At 45.0% G+C, this 18,455-nt stretch overlaps 1 protein-coding gene across 19 annotated transcripts in view; it reads right to left on the reverse strand.

The window, feature by feature from the left end:
* The window catches only part of ENPP2 (ectonucleotide pyrophosphatase/phosphodiesterase 2), a 149,645-nt gene that overhangs the window by 77,210 nt on the left and 53,980 nt on the right, over positions 1-18,455 (reverse strand). For 15 of the 19 annotated variants that reach the window (XM_069600741.1, XM_069600736.1, XM_069600740.1 and 12 more), the window contains 2 exons: positions 13,666-13,768; positions 2,076-2,231 (listed from right to left, as the gene is read on the reverse strand). In XM_069600741.1, the coding sequence (XP_069456842.1) occupies positions 2,076-2,231; positions 13,666-13,768 (259 nt within the window). Of the gene's footprint in view, positions 1-2,075; positions 2,232-13,665; positions 13,769-13,969; positions 15,664-18,455 lie in introns of those variants that run through there. The other 4 variants (XM_069600737.1, XM_069600732.1, XM_069600726.1 and 1 more) reach the window with 2 other exon arrangements.

The following is an 18,455-nucleotide window of genomic DNA, read 5'->3' on the forward strand; positions in this document are numbered from 1 at the left end:
GGAAAATGTACTACACAAATAAATAAATAAGCAGCCTACTAGCACTCTCCTTCTTTTGAGGAGGGAAAATCTCAACTAGTAAGGAGTTGACACAGGTTTTCATATAAAGCAGGTGCTATTCCTTTAGTAAAGGAGAATAATATATCTGTTTCTAATGTTGTCATTAGAAAAGTCAGACTAATGTTAATGATAATATGAGCTAGATTTCTGAAATAATCATCTAACCATAAAAGTCTAAAAGCAGGTAAAAATTTATCAAGAGAGCTGTGGAATCTCTGTATCTAATGGTCTTGAACTATTACACTACTCAGCCATAAAAAAGGAGGGTTTCCCTGATGTCTGACAGTAAAGAATCTGACTACAATACAGGGTTCAATCCCCGGGTCAGGAAGATCCCCTGGAGAAGGAAATGGCAGCTCACTCCAGTATTCTTGCCTGGAGAATCCCATGGATAGAGGAGCCTAGAGGGCCGCAGTCCATAGGATCACAAAGAATCAGACAAAGACTGAGCAAAAAACACTAACAGTATAAAAAAGAACAAAACTGGGTCATTTGTGGAGATGTGGATGGACCTAGAGACTCTCATGTAGAGTGAAATAAGCCAGAAAGAGAAAAACAAATGTCATATATTAGCATGTATATGGAATCTAGAAAGATGGTATAGATGACTTTATCTGCAAAGCAGAAATAGAGACAAGGACGTAGAGAACAAAAGTATGGACGCCAAGCGGGGAGCAGGGGAGGGGCATGAATCGGGAGACTGGGATTGACCCGTGCACTGCTGATACTATAGTAGAAGAGACGACTGAGGGGGCCGACTGCAGAGCTCAGGGAGCCCTGCTCAGCACTCGGGGCTGGCCTAAAGGGGAAGGCGCCAAGCAGGGGGCTATATACACACACGGAGCTGACTCACGTCGCTGCGCAGCGGAGACTCACACAGCACAGCAACGCAGCGGAGACTCACACAGCACAGCAACGCAGCTGTTGTTTAGCCGCCAAGTCGCGTCTTTGCAGCCCCATGGACTGCGGCCTGCCAGGCTCTGCGGCGCTCAGCCTTCTCTACAGTCCAGCTCTCACATCCGTACATGACGACTGCAAAACCCACAGCTTTGACTAGGCGGACCCTTGTCAGCAAAGTGATGTCTCTGCTTTTTAATACACCATCTAGGTTTTTCATAGCTTTGTTTCCAAGCAGCAAGCATCTTTTAATTTCATGGCTGCAGTGATTTTGGAGCCCAAGAAAATAAAATCTGTCACTGCTTCCACTTTTTCCAAAAAATAATTTTTTTACAAAATGACCTTAAGAGCAGGGTTGCTCGTCACCTTTCCCAGAGTCAGAATATGAAGCTGCCCAGAGGAATAGGGGATCATCTACAAGGTAACTGCAAAGTCCCCCCTAAAGTGTGAGGCTTCGGAAACACAGCAGGCAAAACGAGTCGCCAAAGGAGACTTTCTCAGCTAACGCACGTTCAGAGGCCTGCATATCCCACTGACGCTTCTACTAAGAGATGCCAACAAAGGTCAGGCACGTGTAGAGGAAGATTCTAGAGCTGCCTTGAGCATGCAACCCCAAGAAGAATTCTAAAATGATTTTAGACTTCCACTGAGAAGAAGTAATTGACCTCAGAGTAGACGCATAGTCACTATACAATAAGATGAAACAAAGCCAGTGTTAGAAATTGAGCAGGCAAGCAAAATAATACAGTTAAAACAGACGCCCCAGAAGAGCCCAAGACTTTAAGAACGTGCAAAATTTCAGTCTAGGTGTGCTAGCAGTGAGTGAGGGGCAGCAAGAGATAGAAATCACAAAGATGAAAGAGAAAGTGACTGGTCATAAACACCCCAAACTAGAAAATGATGACTGCAGCTGCGAAGAATTCTCTCTGGGCTGAGTCTTGTGTGGACGCAACGGTCATACACGGTGGGCTCATAACGCAACTGGCGGTGACTCCAGGAACAAAACTAAATCCCCCAGCTTGGTTTGTCCAAAGCAGGGTGGCGGTGGCAGGCTGCTCAACAGCAGGGGGTCATTAAGCCAGCGAACCAAGACTAGAGAGGATTCAAAAGTTACGCACCTGTCTTCAAGCAGAGCTCATCGAAGTCAAGGCAGCAGCTGCTGTAGCTCTTACACAGGTTGTCGCACCGGCAGTCAGGGGGTCCAGCCTCTTGAAGTTCAAAGCATCTGCCCTTGCAAGATCCAGAGATGTTGATCGAGGGGGAGTCTGACAACACTGCGAGAGACAAGAGACAAGGGCGATGGGATTAGGGCGCAGGTCATGTCACCATGGGGCTTCCCCGGCGGCTCAGACAGGAAAGAATCCGCCCGCGATGCGGGAGACTTGGGTTCAGTCCCTGGTTTGGGAAGATCCCCTGGAGTGGGAAAGGCTACCCACTCTAGTATTCTGGCCTGGAGAACTCCATGGACAGAGGAGCCTGGCAGGCTACGGTCCATGGGGTCACAGAGAGTCGTACGACTGAGCAACCTTCCGTTGCGTCACTCTGGCAGGGAGGCCCTGGGCAGAAGAGCGCGGTCATGCAGGCAGACTCGAGCTGAGCAGCCTGGCTCCATCTCCTGCTGGCTGTGAACCTCGGCAGGCCCTCTGCGCCAGTTTCCTCACCGGTAGAGCGGGGAGACCAATAAAAGTAACTGGAGGCTGTCATGTGAATTAAACGAGGTAGTGGGCAAGGTGTCAGCCATATAGAAAGTAACGAATGTTGGCTCCTGGTTTTACTCCTATTTACAGTGATTATTACTACAAATCTGTGTTTCTGTGGATGTTGTGATGCCAACAGAGACCAGTCCTTTGAAGTCTACACTTAGAAGTGTTCATTCCTCTGTTCAAAAATCCACAGTTTTTGTAAGGAATGTGCAGGCATGCTCAGTTGCTCAGCCGTGTCCAACTCTTTGTGACCCATGGCCTGTAACCCACCAGTCTCCTCTGTCCATGGGATTTTCCAGGCAGGAATACTGGAATGGGCTGCCATTTCCTAGTCCGGGCGATCTTCCTGACCCAGGAATCGAGCCTGTGTTTCTTCCATCTCCCGCATTGGCAGGCAGGATTCTTACAGCTGCAACAGGAAGACTGAGCCGAAATGTTCCGAGAACAGTCTCAACAGACGGGGTCGAAATAGAAGACTTTCAAGATCTCTTCCTGCCATGAAGCCTCCATATGTAACTAGAGCTATGCGAGCGTGAACTCTGCAACCTTGGAGAAAGAAAGGGTTAATCTCTGCAACCTTGGAGAAAGAAAGGGTTAATCTCTGCAACCTTGGAGAAAGAAAGGGTTAATCACGGAGTGAAGAAAATTAATTGGTGAGTAGTGCTAGGGTAACAGGCTGGCTGGAAAAATTAAGCAGAATCCTCATCCTAGCTTACAAAGCAAGTCAGATCTGCACAGGCTAGTATGGAAAGAGCTACAAAATGGATAAACATGTTTTTTTATACAGCAAAGCATGGAAAGTTGTCCTGGTCGACCCAGGGACCGAACCCAGGTCTCCTGAATTGCAGGCAGATTCTTTACCATCCGAGGCCCCACGGAAGCCCCAGCAGTAAATGTACGCATTACATTTTCTGTTAGAAACAGAGACGGAGAAAGCAGTGAAGGTAGAGACAAACATGAGATAAAGTCAGAGGCCACGCTGGAGATGAGAGGGTGGGTGGGGACAGAGCGTCGAGACCGGTACTGGGGTCAATCTGCAGGAGGACACGACACCCACCCCGGGATTCCTGCCTGGGAAACCCCGCGGCAGAGGGGCCGGAGGGCCACAGTCCATGGGGCCGCCAGGGTCGGACGTGAGCACACAGCGCACGCCAGTGTGCATCACACCTGCTTTCACTGGAAAAATTCTTTACAGAAATTATTTCTGGAGAAATGAGAAAGAGAAAAAGCAAGGAAACGTCTTACTTTTCTGCAATTTGAAACTTCTGTTTTACAAATGTCTTTTTGCTTTTTGATGTTCTGCTTGCTCACTTCTCCTTCTCACGTCTACATACAACATATACCTATACGTGTGTGAGTAGACGTGCATGTGAACTTCTGTGCGTGAAGGATATATTACACAATATATAAATATTCTACAAAGTTTATGTTATTTTAGTTCCTTGTTTATGTTTATGAATTTTCCATTTTTTTAATAAGCAGAATCCATTACTTGTGAAATCAAGAAAACACCAGAGGCAGGGAGAGAACAGACATCTAATGGCATTTCTAGGTTCACCAAAGCCGTTTATCTGAACATCCCGTTCATCTGTTAGTCCTTTGTCCTCTTTCAAGTCTGAGTCGCCCAATCCTGACCTGGACGGCATTAGATCAGTCTAACTAAAGCAAACAGACTCACCTGACCACGAGAGGCGAAACGCTTTTGCATGGTTGATTCTGGGATATTCAAAGACATACAAATCACCCCCGTTCAGCTGAAGAAATAATATCAGGTTTCCAAGGCAATGCCTTACCTCTGGTTCACAAACCACATTTTTCTATAGACTTTGCCCAGCCAATGAACAGACACGCTGAACCCCGAGGAACTATGAGAGGAGGAGGACTGAGCAGCAGAGAAAGGAAAAATAAAGCCCCTCAGCGAATGTAAGAAAAATGCCTATAACGGAAACATGCTTTTTATAAGGATACTGCTTAGAATCATTCCAGCATCCATCTATCATGATAAATTCTGGGTAGAATTTGTGCTCATGAGCTGTGTATATAAGCACACTTAGCTAGCCTTAGAGCTGGGATGATCAGAAGAGCTTCAAAGGCACATTGTTCGCAGATGCTCACGCGTCCTTTGGGGCATCTCAGCCAGCACGTATTTTCCTCCATTCACGCCCTCTGCTTTTCCCTCATCATACTCTCTTCCTTTTTCTTATTTTTACTTTCAAAAGATTTGTATGAATTTCTAATCATTTTAACCCTTTCTCCATTCATTCTATCAAAGTGATTTTTACTCCTTCCTTCCAACAATAGTTACTAAGTTTATCACTCACTTTGCTTTTGAAAATAATTGAATTTCACACAATAGCTTGCCCCTATCCAATTGTCACCTTCCTTGCCAACCCTTAAACTGAAGACAGCTTTGGTAAGAAAGAGTTGCTCTTACACTCATAATGCAAAGATACAGCTCATGAAAAGTATTGCACTCAATTTGGGGTCACTAACAGCTTTCAAATAAGAGTGAATTTCTGGGCTGGTGTGGATTAGGGATTGTTGTTGCTTAGCTGCCAAGTAAGTGTGTACGGCTCCTGCAACCCCCATGGACTGGAGCCCTCCAGGCTCCTCCGTCCATGGGATTTTCCAGGCAAGAGTACTGGAGTGGGTTACTATTTCCTTCTCCAGAGGATCTCCCTGACCCAGGAATCGAACCCGGATCTCCTGTGTTGGCAGGAGACTCTGCTTTTTCATCCCACCCAGGTCCTGGGCCCCTCGCCCGGCACCAGGCCCAGCTCAGGTTTTACAACTGCTCCTCTTCTTGTACCTGATTCAATAGTCAGATATGGAAGGATTCTCTGACTTCTTCTTATACACCTGAATTCTAAAATCTGTACAGCCTTCCTTTATCAGAACTAAAAACTTCAGAACTAACGAGAAAGACAACAAGGAAACAAACTCTGTACTGAGTGAAGTAGGTCAGAAAGAGAAAAACGAATACCATATAACAACAGATATGGAATCTGGGAGAACGGTGCCTGAACCTATTTGCAGGGCAGGAACAAAGCCGCAGACGTGGACACAGCCGGGGGAGAGGTGAGGCGGACTGAGAGAGGGGCATGAAACACAGGCGCGACGGCAGGTAAAGCAGACAGCCAGGGGGAAGTCGCTGCGTAACTCAGGGAGCTCAGCCGGTGCTGTGACCCCTAGAGGGTGCAACGCGGCGGTGGGAGCGAGGTGCACGCGGGCAGGGCCTGCGGACACTCGGCCAGTTCTCACTGCTGGGGTGGGGCGGGGCCTGCAGACGCTCAGGGCCGGTTCACACTGCTGGGGGTGGGCGTAGGGGTGGGCGGGGAGCGGGGTGCATGGGGCGGGGCCTGTGGACACTCAGGGCCGGTTCACACTGCTGTGCGGCAGAAGCCAGCATGACACCAGAAAGCAATTATTCTCCAATTAAAAATAAATTAAAAACAAATCTGTCCTAAGTGTGATGGGGGTTTGAAACGTCATATGAGGCACTTGCCAGCACTTTTATGAAATTCAAATGCTATTCTGCCTTTTGAATTACATATTTAAATGATACTGTTTTACTTCAAAGGAACAAGTCAGTTCCAGAAGCTTAAAAAATAAATGTCACAGGTCTACACAGATAGAAGTTTCCTTTAAACAGACTTTAAATTTTAAAATATATGTATATGTGATGTACATAAAAACAATGCTGTACGTTTCTTACTTTTCCCAGAATGCAATTTCATGATTTTAAAAACCCACCCATGTAAAATTGGATTTATCGCATTCAAACTCATAATTCTGATAGAAACAAGTGAAATTATTTTTACTTAGCTAAGTAAACGTTCTTTCTAAAACATTCCGTCTTACCATACCTACACAGAGGTAGCACTGTGGAAATCTGGTGCCATTTATGCACGGAAAAAAAAATTATTGATAATGTTAGACTATTCGAAACAACCTAATTCATGATAAGAGTTGTGACCTACACATTATTTCATCTTGGACTCCCAATCACATTTCCCACCAAATCTCTCTGCAAAATGGAAGTTTTCAGATTTGGACGATGGCCAGTGCGGGAGGCTGTGTTTAAGTTTGAAAATGCTTAGCCCAGCCTAAAGCTGGACGAGTCCTCTCAGTTTTGTCTGGTCCTGCATTCAGAGTTTGTGCTGTGACCCGCTCTCTGTTCCTCCCATTTTCCATGGTTCTCAGCCTGAGGGTTTCCTGAAAGTTGAGAGGCAAGTCTTGAAATGAAACAGACAGTGAGTAAGCCGCCTCCTTTCCAAGAGCACTGGGACAGACCTGGCTCTCCGGTGTCCGCCTGCCTTGTCTGAAGCATAAAATACAAGGAAAAAAGGCCGACAACGTGGATGACAACCAAGATGCCGGCCAACTCAAGAGTGAAGTCCCGTCTAACGCCTCTTCTGGAGTATACGATGTGCTCTTTCTGGTCCTACTTTCTTGCACTGAGTTGCCATTTTTCCTCGATAGTCTTGACCTCATCTCTTGGAAAGCAGCACTTAATACAGGCCTGTGTGTCAGTATCTCCACTTCCTAAATACATCACTTTCTATAAATATCCATTACTACAGCATCATTGCTTCCCTGGTGGCTCAGAGGTTAAAGTGTCTGCCTCCAATGCGGGAGACCTGGGTTCGATCCCTGGCTCAGGAAGATCCCCTGGAGAAGGAAATGGCAACCCACTCCAGTATTCTTGCCTGGAGAATCCCATGGACAGAGGAGCCTGGTAGGTTACAGTTCACAGGGTCGCAAAGAGTCGGACAGGACTGAGCGACTTCACCTTACCTTACCTTACCTTACAGCATCATTAGGCTCTCTTCTTCACAGCTTCTGAACCAGATTTCATAGACAACTTTTTAAATTAATAGGTCCACCTGGGAAGTTTTCAAACACCTGTACTTTCAATGTGTTCGTAAATACAACATCCTCATGTAGCAAGATCCCACCAACTACAAGGAAACAGGTTTCTAGATGGTTTCAATGAAATTTGAGTCTAACTTCAATTGTAAATCACTCAAATAACATGTATGATCATAGTCAGTAGTATAAGTCTGCTACCAAACAATGAACAGTATTTTATATAGCAGATACTGTCAATTTGATGAGGTAAAAATGGAGACCCTGGCCTTAAAACAAATTTGGAGATAAATGCAGTGTATCAGCATACACTCAACACCTTGTATTCTTATCAGTCTTAGTATGGCACGTTTGTTTTCAAGAATCTTTTCAGACAAAGAGGCAATATTATCCTCATTTTTCCTGGTTGGGCGATCAGAACTCTAGTGAAAGAGAAAGTCGCTGAGTCGTGTCCGACTCTTTGAGACCCCATGGAAGACAGCCCACCAGGCTCCTCTGTCCACAGGCTTCCCCAGGCACGAATCCTGGAGTGGGGTGCCATTCCCTCCTCCAGGGGACCTTCCCAACTCAGGGTTGAACCCGGGTCACCTGCCCTGCAGGTGGATTCTTTACCATCTGAACACCAGGGAAGCCCTCAGAATTCCATACTTTTTCAGTGTGTTTTTAAATGCCATGTCCTCATGTAGAAAGACCTCGTAAACTACAAGAAAACAGATTTCCAGATGATTTGAATAAAACTTAGGCGTTTAATTTCACTTGTGTAGTGCTCCACTGCATGGCACAGGGGACCCTACTCAGTGTTGTGTGGCAGCCTGGACGGGAGGGACTTTGGGGGAGAATGGGTACGTGTATATGCATGGCTAAGTCCCTTTGCTATCCGCCTGAAAGGATCACAATACTTTTATACTCCAGTATAAAATTAAAAGTTGTTTTTAAAAAAAGAACCCTAGGCCTAACTTAAGCTAGCAAAGGCCCAGCTACAATTTTAGATCATCTGATTGTAGCTACAATATCATTATCATTAACAAAGGATTTTTCAAATTATGCACATAAGCTCTGAATTTTACATGTTCTTTTTAAGACATGATTTGGGAAGATATAAGCTATGTTGAACTTTATTAAAGATGGTGATTTCTGGTTAATGCAACAAGATAGAAGATTCTGTTTTTTTGTTTTTTGGTTTTTTTTGCTTGTCAATTTTAGTCTTTAATTTTTATGAAATTTGAAAATTAGAGAATAGTTAGTGCCCCTTTCTATAGCATACAATTATGATAAGCAATGCATAAAAATCATCTGGAATATAAACTAAATTTATTTTTTGAAGACAATCTGCAAAATACCCATTTTAAAGAAATTATTTTAAAAGTTTACTATTACAATGTGTGCTTATATCATTTGGACATTTTTTTGCTTAGCAGGTTTTGCCTACTATTTACTATGCTTTTCAACAGAAATTGGAACAAGTTTTATTAGGTTCACAATAAAATTTTAGTCTGAATTCACTCCTTTCCCTTTTGTAAATTAATGTCTTCCCAGGTGGCTCAGTGGTAAAGAATCCACCTGCCAGTGCCGGAGATGCGAGAGACATGGGTTAGATCCCCGGGTCGGGAAGATCCCTTGGGGTAGGAAATGGCAACCTGCTCCAGTATTCTTGCCTGGAAAATTCCATGGATGGAGGAGTCTGGTGAGGTACAGTCCACGGGGTCGCAAAGAGTCGCACAGAGGTGCTTTACGACACTGTGTTGGTTTCAGCTGTAGGCAAGGCTGAATTTCCTTTAGAACTCCCTGTGTGTGGGGGAGCATGGCCAGTTACCAGCGCTGCGATACAGGGCTGCTGGGCCTGCCCCCTGAGCACGGGGCCAGCCAGACCCCGGCACTCAGGCCGCTGCTGAGCGGGGGCACGCGCGTGAGGGGGTGCGTGTGTGCACGAGCGCATGAGCACGTGTGGCCCTGTGCCCCTCCATCCTCCACATGGCCCACCTTCTACACGAAGATTCAATATGTTGCTTCGTATTGTGTATGTTGGGGAAAGTGAAAGTCACTTAGTCGTGTCAGACTCTTTGTGACCCCATGGACTGTAGCCCACCAGGCTCCTCTGTCCATGGGGATTCTACAGGCAAGAATACTAAAGTGGGTTGCCATGCCCTCCTCCAGGGGATCTTCCTGACCCAGGGATCGAACCCGGGTCTCCTGCATTACAGGCAGATTCTTGACTGTCTGAGTCACCAGGAATTTGAGACGTTTTGGGGAAAGTTTGGGGCATAAATCAGTTTGAACTTATAGGAGCGATTTTTCTATCATGCAGAGTAGGTATTTTTTGTAGACTGAAGGTTAATCAATTTTTAAATACTTCTGAGAAAGAAAATTATCTCTGTATACACAGAATATATATATATATATATATATATATATGTACAACAATAAACATGGAACTCGACTCCCTGGGTCCCCTCCCAAGAAAAGGTTGTGATAGTTTCAGGTGGAGAGCCAAGGGCCTCAGCCATACATGTACATGCATCCTTTCTCCCCCAAGTCCCCTCCCATCCAGGCTGCCACACTGAATCAGCTATATGTTCTCATATATCCCCTCTGTTTTGGATTTCCTTCCCATGAAGGTCACCACAGAGTGTTTGTATAGTTCTAAGATACATGAAAAATCACTGCACCTAAGTGCCATATTACAAAGAACTGAAAAATCCACGCTCTTCTTTCAATGCTAATTCAGATCATTGTGTTCCACTGACTTAAATGCCTTCTGGTTTCAATATTAGATTTAACATAAAGTCCCAGGACGTGATAGTCCTTCTAATTTCCTTGCAGAGTAACGGCTGATGACAGTCACCTGTCAGCTTTGCAGTTCCTCCAAGCTATTGCCTTATCATTTAAGTGCCCTTGCGTTGTAGGATGAGATGCCCAAAGCTACCAAATGAACGTGAACCTTCTCACTCCTGTCACCATTATCTGCTTTCTCCAGGATTCACAAAGCAAAGGTTTACTTGTAAAATTGTCAGTGACACTCTTCATTTCACATTTCCCCATGAATTCACCTGCATTCTCGTACTTTTAAACTCTCAAGCCACTTAAAAAGATGATGACTTGAACAAAGCTTTCAAGTCTCTGTTAGCCAGTTATTTACAAGCTTACCCACTTCCCTTTGTCTTTCAAGTATGAAGTTGCTTCTCTCACAGGAGATCCCATTTCCACCCAGAGACTGGAAAAGTATCCGTCACCAACTCCAGTGAAATAGATTCCACCATCACACAAAAACATACACATAAGCACATTCTGTGAGTGTCACCTGCACACACACAAATTCTCTTTCAACTTTAGAGGTAAATCAAGCTGGCTGCATCAGATGCGGGACAAGAATGTCAAACTGAATCGCACGTATTCTTTACGTTCCCTCTGAAGATTTATTCCCGGCATCTCATGTACCTGATGGTCCGTGATATTTACCCAGCAGACTTGTGATCAGTTCTGCTCATTTCATACCCTCTAATAAATCTACAATCTAAAAGAAATCTTATTTTACCATGACTTCCAATAGATCACCACATCCTAACAAAAAATCCAGCTATCAAGTGTGCCAGCTAATTAATTATAATAGTTTGCACGGCCACAGCCTTGAAACTAACATCCACCACAGTCCACTAGCAAGAGTCTGCATGTGTGCAGAACGTTCTCAGCTACAGCTGAGGACTCTGAGGTACTACGTTTCCTAAATAAGAAACCGAATGCTAGTGAATGAGAGGTCTTGCCCTGGTCAGTCTGAAGCTGGCTATACATCAATATCCTCTGTGTTCCTTCTGCTTGGTAGAACAATCTCGAAGCACCAAGCTTCTCAGGAATACTCTGGAACACGGAAGCGTCGTTGACAGTAAGCATGGCAGCCTTTCCTCCTAGCATCTTCTCTAAAGCGCGTGTGACAGCTCACCCAGGGTTTTCTGCCGCGTATGCTTTGCGGGCAGAATCGCCAACCATAAGCGCCATCTCAGACACACACAACATTTAAAAGGGGAAAATGCTTAGACTCTCCGCACTATGCGTTTGCTCAGCTTCCAAAGCACATCATGGCCTTCATTCAGGAGAAATCAATTACAGTGCCTCAACAACAGTAAGCTCTAGCAACAGAAATTTAAAAATAAAAAGTGTCAGGCACACCAAAATCCCCAAACTCAGACTCACATGTATCTCAAGACTAATCCTTCCTAGCAGTAGAATTTTCACTAATAAGTTATTTTAGAAGATAACATAAGGCCAAAAGTAATCAATGATTTGATTAATAATTCATGAAGCAAATATTCTGAAATATACTAGATTTAGAGATAATTTATATTATTTTTCCAGAAGTAGCATTGACTCATTAATTCTTGTAATTGTTTTTAATAATGCAAGGAAATTATTTATTATACACAAAATATATTTGAGGATTAGTAAATCTGGTCTGTATTTTTCAAGTTCTCCTGCAGAGAGTACACACATTCAAAAGGCAATGAAACAGACAGACAGAATCATGTTTTTCTTTTTTAATCCAGAAGAAAAACTGGAAATCACCTAGGCCCGTTCTCCACTGTACAGCTAAGGAAATGGAACTCACAAGTGACTTCCCCAAGACCACCTGGCAAGTGAGACGCATCCAGGGCGCCAATCCAGGGCTTTCATGACCATTTTCCACAAAAAAAGTCAACTTTGAAAATAATGGGCAACTTGATTTTACAACATTCATCAGAGAAATCGCTTTTAATATCAGTTTTAGCCAAAGTAATATATTGATACAAAGAAGGGGAAAAAGTTCCTTTGAGGGTCCACTGGAAAGAGCCAGCAGCGGGCTCTCAAGCTTGCCCCCATGGCCAAACTAAAGGCCTGATCCTCGCTCTTCAGTCTGAGCAGTTACAGGCAGTGTGAGCAGGAGTTACACTTGTCTGGGACAACCATTCGTTACCAACAGAAACAGGATCCTCCAGCCCAGGGGTCCACCTTCCTCCCCTTCCCCAACAGAAGACAGCTCATTTTGTCCATTGGTCCCCTGGGGGTGCAATCTTTATGATTTCTTATATTTTCTTACTTTTCACCCCAAGCACACTCCACTTGGATTCACTAAACCACTTCTGATATGATTCTTTTGCCTTTACTCAAAAGTCACTTGCTTGAAATAAGGAAGGTTCAGAATTCCATCAATGCATGGACCATAACTTGGCTAAGAAATGCTCGTGCTGGCTAAAGAGAGACAGGTGACAGTCTTTTACGAGGCAGGTCAAGAAATCCAGTGCAGAGAAGTACAAAATGCACAGGAAGGCCAACAAACACGCTGAGATGTCAGGAAAAGTCAAGAAAAGATTGCCCCCTAGAGTACCCGTTACTTAATATGTAATTTTTCTTTATAAAACCATCAGCAGCTCCAATTTCCAGGAAATTAACCAACTCATTACTTAAGACCTGGTCAGTTAAGCCTCCTGGACCTGCACAAGGAGCTCCTTTATAAGAATTCCCATACTGCTTATGGCACAGGGTACATTGTAAAAGGAAACGCTTTCACTCCAGTTCTGCTAGTTAAGTCATGATACACTGAAAACTGACCTCTCCTCGGGCCAAAAGAAAAATCAGGGAGCAGCCACTCTCATCAGCTCTTCTAAGCGCCTCCTCTCCTATTTTTCCTGTTTAGGTTAAACCTTCATCTCATAGTCCTGAACTTTCATAACAACAGCTCCCTGCCATTTTTTGTTTTTTACTTCCATCCCTCTTTTTCTCAAGGTCAGAACTTTCTGGACACAAATGCTAGATCTCCTATCATATGACAACAAATTACACTCCCAATGTCTCTACTATCAAGTCAGCACCTGTTCTCACCACTTCTTTTTCAGCCTTGTCTGTTCACAAGAGCTTTACTGTTGCCTTAGCATGTGTAAATTCAGAGGACAGAGATTTAAACAGTCAGTAAAGCAGCAGGAAGAGTTCATAAAATGTTCTCTCTCTAAACCACGTTCCCCCATCTGAACTGTGCAGAAAGCTGATTTGATTCCAGAGACGGCATGAGTTAGTTGCACTGCAAGATTAAAGGTGCATTTCTTAAGGAGTGGACAGTGATCACTTTCAATATTTTAAAAGGACTGAAGATGGGCACAGCTGCTACACATACCTGTAGGAGGGCCTTCATCCCATCCTTCTGCCCTCTTAATTCGGTTTGCTGTGAATCCTAAGCAGATATTGACACCAACAGCAAAAGTGAACAGAGATATTACCTAAGAGAAGAAAGAGATCAGACTGTCAGTGCAGCCAGACAAGCCTGAATCGGATTCCACCAAGGCAGTGCAAATGACTTCAACATCACCATCCAATCCTGCAGCTTTCCCAACGCACCCTGTAGAGCTGTCTTCATTTTAAAAGCAGAAAGAAAATTCAGATCAGAAAGCAACTCCCCCGTCACTGTCCCCTTCGCCTACCTGATGGAGCTGGCATGAGCTTCTCCTGGCCATGGCAGGGCTTCTTGGAAAGCCTGTGGCAGCGTGTTCTGTGTGCCTACACTGAACGCGCTGCTTTTTGGGGCTCCGAGTCCAGTCTATTAACTACAAGTAATCCCACCTGGGAGGTTGACAGCCTCCTCTGATTTGTCCAAAGCTCGATTTCATCACAGTTTGCTCGCAAATCGCAGCTCTGAGCCTAAGCAGCTTGAAACATCCCTCTCCGCCTCTCCACCCCGCTCAGCCCCTCCCCTGACACACAGACACTTTCAAGTGGCTTCCTCTGGTAACATAAGGGTTTCTTATGTTGCTGTAGCCAATAACCCTGCATGTTCATTTTCCTTCCCTCCTGAAAACATGGCTTTTTAAAAAAAGAAACCAAATGCATTTTATCCGATAAAAATGAAACAGAGCCACAAAAGGGTTTCTACCAGCTTTAAGCTTTTAAGGTTTAACAATGTAGTTATTCAATGCAGTCAACCTCACAACTTCATGTTTTTAAAAAAAACAAGGAAAGTTTTATAATTTCTAAACCTGCTAACCCTCTGTCCGGCCCGTTTCTTTATTTTTCTGGTCGCATAAATGACCCTGTCCCTTCTGCCGCATTCTCAGCGACTCCTGGCTCCTCAAACATTTCCCACGATGAAACCTCCCAAGATTGTAACGAAACACAAGAGATAGCATTCTGCTTCCCCATGTTGTCCTTAGAGTTTACAGAAGTAACATTTATCAAAATCCTGGGGATGCCAGTGAAGCCGCACAGAGGTCTCCTGCCTCCTGAGGAGGCATAAAATGAGTTCAGATCTGCCTGCCTCTTCCTCCGGAAAAAACCGTCAGGTTTTTTGTTTCGGAGGGACTGGGGAGCAGCGAGGGTGGGATGTGGCGGGGGCGGGGGCGGGGGCGGGGGTGGGGGGAAGCTTTACTAATGACTGAACTGAGAAAGGACATCTCGGTGGCAGCAAGAATTCAGCTCTACAGAATTGTTTCCTTACGTTTTTTCCCCAGATAAATTATCATCTAGCCACCAAACACTGTGCCTTTGATGCTATTGTGAGGCTTAAAGTCTTTTTACTGAGCTAGCTAGCCACCAGGGGACTTCTAAAAGAAATCAAGCCCTCAAAAGCTGCAAGTTCTTCAAATACTATACACTGGTAGGATTCAGACGGGGGAGGAGCGCTTATCTCTGGTTTTTCTCTGGCCAGACCTGGTGACCACAGCTCTTGTGCAGAGCATATGTGTGTACGTAAACAAACAGGGGGCTTACTATGCAACAAATGGCTAAGGAAGCTGGGGCTCTGCTCAAGTAAAACCCCACAGCACAAAAGCCAGAGCTTGCTTACGGTGGGCTGCACAGTAGGCCTGGGTTTCATTAGATATTCCAGAATTCGGTGACAGCTAATTGAGAAAAAGGAAGCACGGTGCCAAGCTTTCAGCTGCCTCTCTCGAAGCCTTTCCATTCTGCACTCTTACAGAGACGGCAGGCTGATGGGTCTTTCTACAGAAGTCTCTGGCTTCAGTCTGTACGCCATACTGAAATGATTTGGGGTCGGGTGTTTAGCAAGGCTTATGAAAGATGTTAACCCCACGTAAGATTTTTCTACTCTTTATGTTCAGTTTCAAGATGCAGGCTTGTACAAAGGAAAACTATCAGCCTAAAAGGGAAATATCAAGGCAATGCTGTGACTGCATTGTATGCCACATGGCCAAAGGCTCCGAAAGAAAACTGCCCCAACCCCCTCACCAGCCTCGCCAGCCCTCACCAGAGCCCAACAGCTGCAGAATCTGTCTGATATTTGATGGTAGAAATCCAGCTTGAGGACAGTGAACACTCCCCTTGAAAAATGATTAGACTCAGAAACTGAACATTATCCATTCGTTGTTTGGACCTGCAGAGTAGCTGTGCAGGGGGAAAAAAGTCTTAAGAGTAATAGCCAGAGAAATGAACTGTGTGTGTTAGTCGCTTAGATGGGTCCGCCTCTTTGAGACCACATGGACTGTAACCCACCAGGCTCCTCTGTCCATGGGGTTCTCCAGGCAAGAATACTGGAGTGAGTTATCATGCCCTTCTCTAGGGGATCTTCCCAGCCCAGGGATCGAACCTGAGTTCCAGATTGCAGGCAGATTCCTTACTGTCTGAGCCACCAGGGAAGCCCAGCCTGACCCATAACTGGCTTCTGTACAGCACTTGTTACCAGTTATCTAAGAGGACTGAACACCTCTCTTCTGATAACCATTCGGCCAAAGGACTTTATCTACTACTGGTCACTGTGCATAGAGAACGCATTCACACACACACACACACACACACACACACACACACACACACCACCTAACCACTGTTACACAGAATTTCACTCAAAGACCTTAACTGAAAGACATCATTACAAATTAACTGTCAGGGGGGTGACCCAAGTCCCTACCTCAGGCACCCAATCAACTGTAAAACAAACTCAGCCCTCATTATCTAAGACTGAGCCAGCTGCAAAGCCTGACAATGCATACTGCCCGTCTAGAAATTCAACTGAGATGACTGAGATAGAGTCCAAACCCCTTTATACAGAACTAAATCAAGACAGTTCGCCCGTGCTGGTATTTAAGATTTGGGGATAAGGTCACTCGTGGCCGGGTCAGTAAATAACAAAGTGTATGAGAAAGACTAAAATTAACTTTCAGCTTGGTTTATTAATCCAGCCATATTTCAGAGAACACTGCCCCCTGGCAGAAGAAAACCCAACCAAATCTTAACAACAGGCTCAGGCCTGAAAAATCATTCTGTGATTCTCAAGCTTCACTGGGCATAAGAATGACCCTGGAAACGTGTTTAAAATGTTGATGCTTACGGTCTAAACCCCAAGATTCAGAACCATGAGCTCCAGGAGGTGAGAAGAGAGGGAAAGTTTAGGGCCAGGCAGGAGCTAACACAACAGGCTCTTCTGATGCAAGCAGTGGAAGGGCCACGTTGTGATGCAAGAAAAGAGCATTCGAACAAATTACTCTGAATCAGTTAACTTACATCCTGAATGTTGACTTGCCTGGCCTAAGTCATAATGTAATTTTAATATATCACTAATAGCATCCACTACTAATTGGACATTAAAGTTTATATCCCTTAATGGCAAACCATGGTGGTTCTTCCACTGTCCTTCCGTCTCCAAACTGTGAGCAGCGAAACCGTCTTTTATTTACTTTGCTGGTGGTACCAAGCAGCCAGGGTGTGTATTGCTTAATTGTGATACAGTAGTTGCATTTATACAAATGCACAGTCCATCTTTTCATGACATGCTTCTGTGAGTCCTTGTTTCCAAGCCCTGATTAAGGTAAAAGGGTTTGAGGTCAACAGTGAGATTTGAAAAAATCTGTAATTGAGGGTTGTCATTCTTGCCTCCTACCATAATTACGAAGCATTCATGAACGGATTCACACTTTATCAATATCCAGCTTCTCATTGTGCAGAACTAACTACAGTTACGGCCTTGACCCGACTCTGCTCCCACCGCACTTCTAACACTACCGGACGGCCACTGACCACCTGGTTTTCAGGGGCAACACTTGAGCAGTCACTGCAGCACCAACACCAGGAAATTAAGAGAACGGCACCTACATGCATTCTTCCTACCCTATTTTAAAACTCTTTCAGTTAGGTCTTATTTTTCAATTCTGCTGTGGTTGAGAACTGTTAGAAAATTCAGGACAGACACCGGACAACAGGCTCTGCAGGAGGGATTTGCCGACTAAACGGAGCAAGAAATCATGGCAGCTAATACAAAAACAGGCAGGCTCAATTGCCTCACAATCCAGCACTGCCCGTGTATAAAGTGGACTCCACTTAAGAGTTTAAACCACAGGGGCAAAGCTTTACGAGTAATCTACCGTCCCTGAGGGGTTCGCCAGCGAGAAGCGGCATATGCCTATTCAAATGCCAGCAGGACTTGCGTTATTAATTACTACACAGCTGAAAGCTGAAATCAACACTGTCGCCTCTTTCAGTGACTTCCATTTATATCATAAACACCTATGCATCACATGTGCTCTCAGTGGGATCTAAGCATGAGCCCCCGTGCCGGAACACTCTCTGAGAACACGCACTCATGGCACAGATGTGCACTAGCTCCTACTGTGTGCCAAGCACTCTTCCGGGCACTAGTTCCTTAAAAGGAGCCAAACCAAACACAGTCCCTTGGCCTCCATATAAGTCACACAGACACAGAAATAAGCGGGAAATTGCAGCTGTGGCAGGCGTGGATGTATAGGGGCCAGTGATGCTATGGGAACGCATGATTCAGGCTTGATGTGGTCAAGAGGGTCGCAGAAGACTTTGTGAAGTGTCGGCTGAGCTGGGATATGAGGGCAGAGGGGAGGAACGAGTTAAGAGAGGAGGAAAGGCTTCTAGGCAGAGCAAACAGGATATGCAACGGCTCTACGCAGACTGGAGGCAGCACGCATCCCGCCAAAGGCATCCCGTTCAACC

The sequence above is a fragment of the Ovis canadensis genome, chromosome 9, assembly GCF_042477335.2.
Source record: "Ovis canadensis isolate MfBH-ARS-UI-01 breed Bighorn chromosome 9, ARS-UI_OviCan_v2, whole genome shotgun sequence".
Classification (NCBI taxonomy): domain Eukaryota; kingdom Metazoa; phylum Chordata; class Mammalia; order Artiodactyla; family Bovidae; genus Ovis; species Ovis canadensis.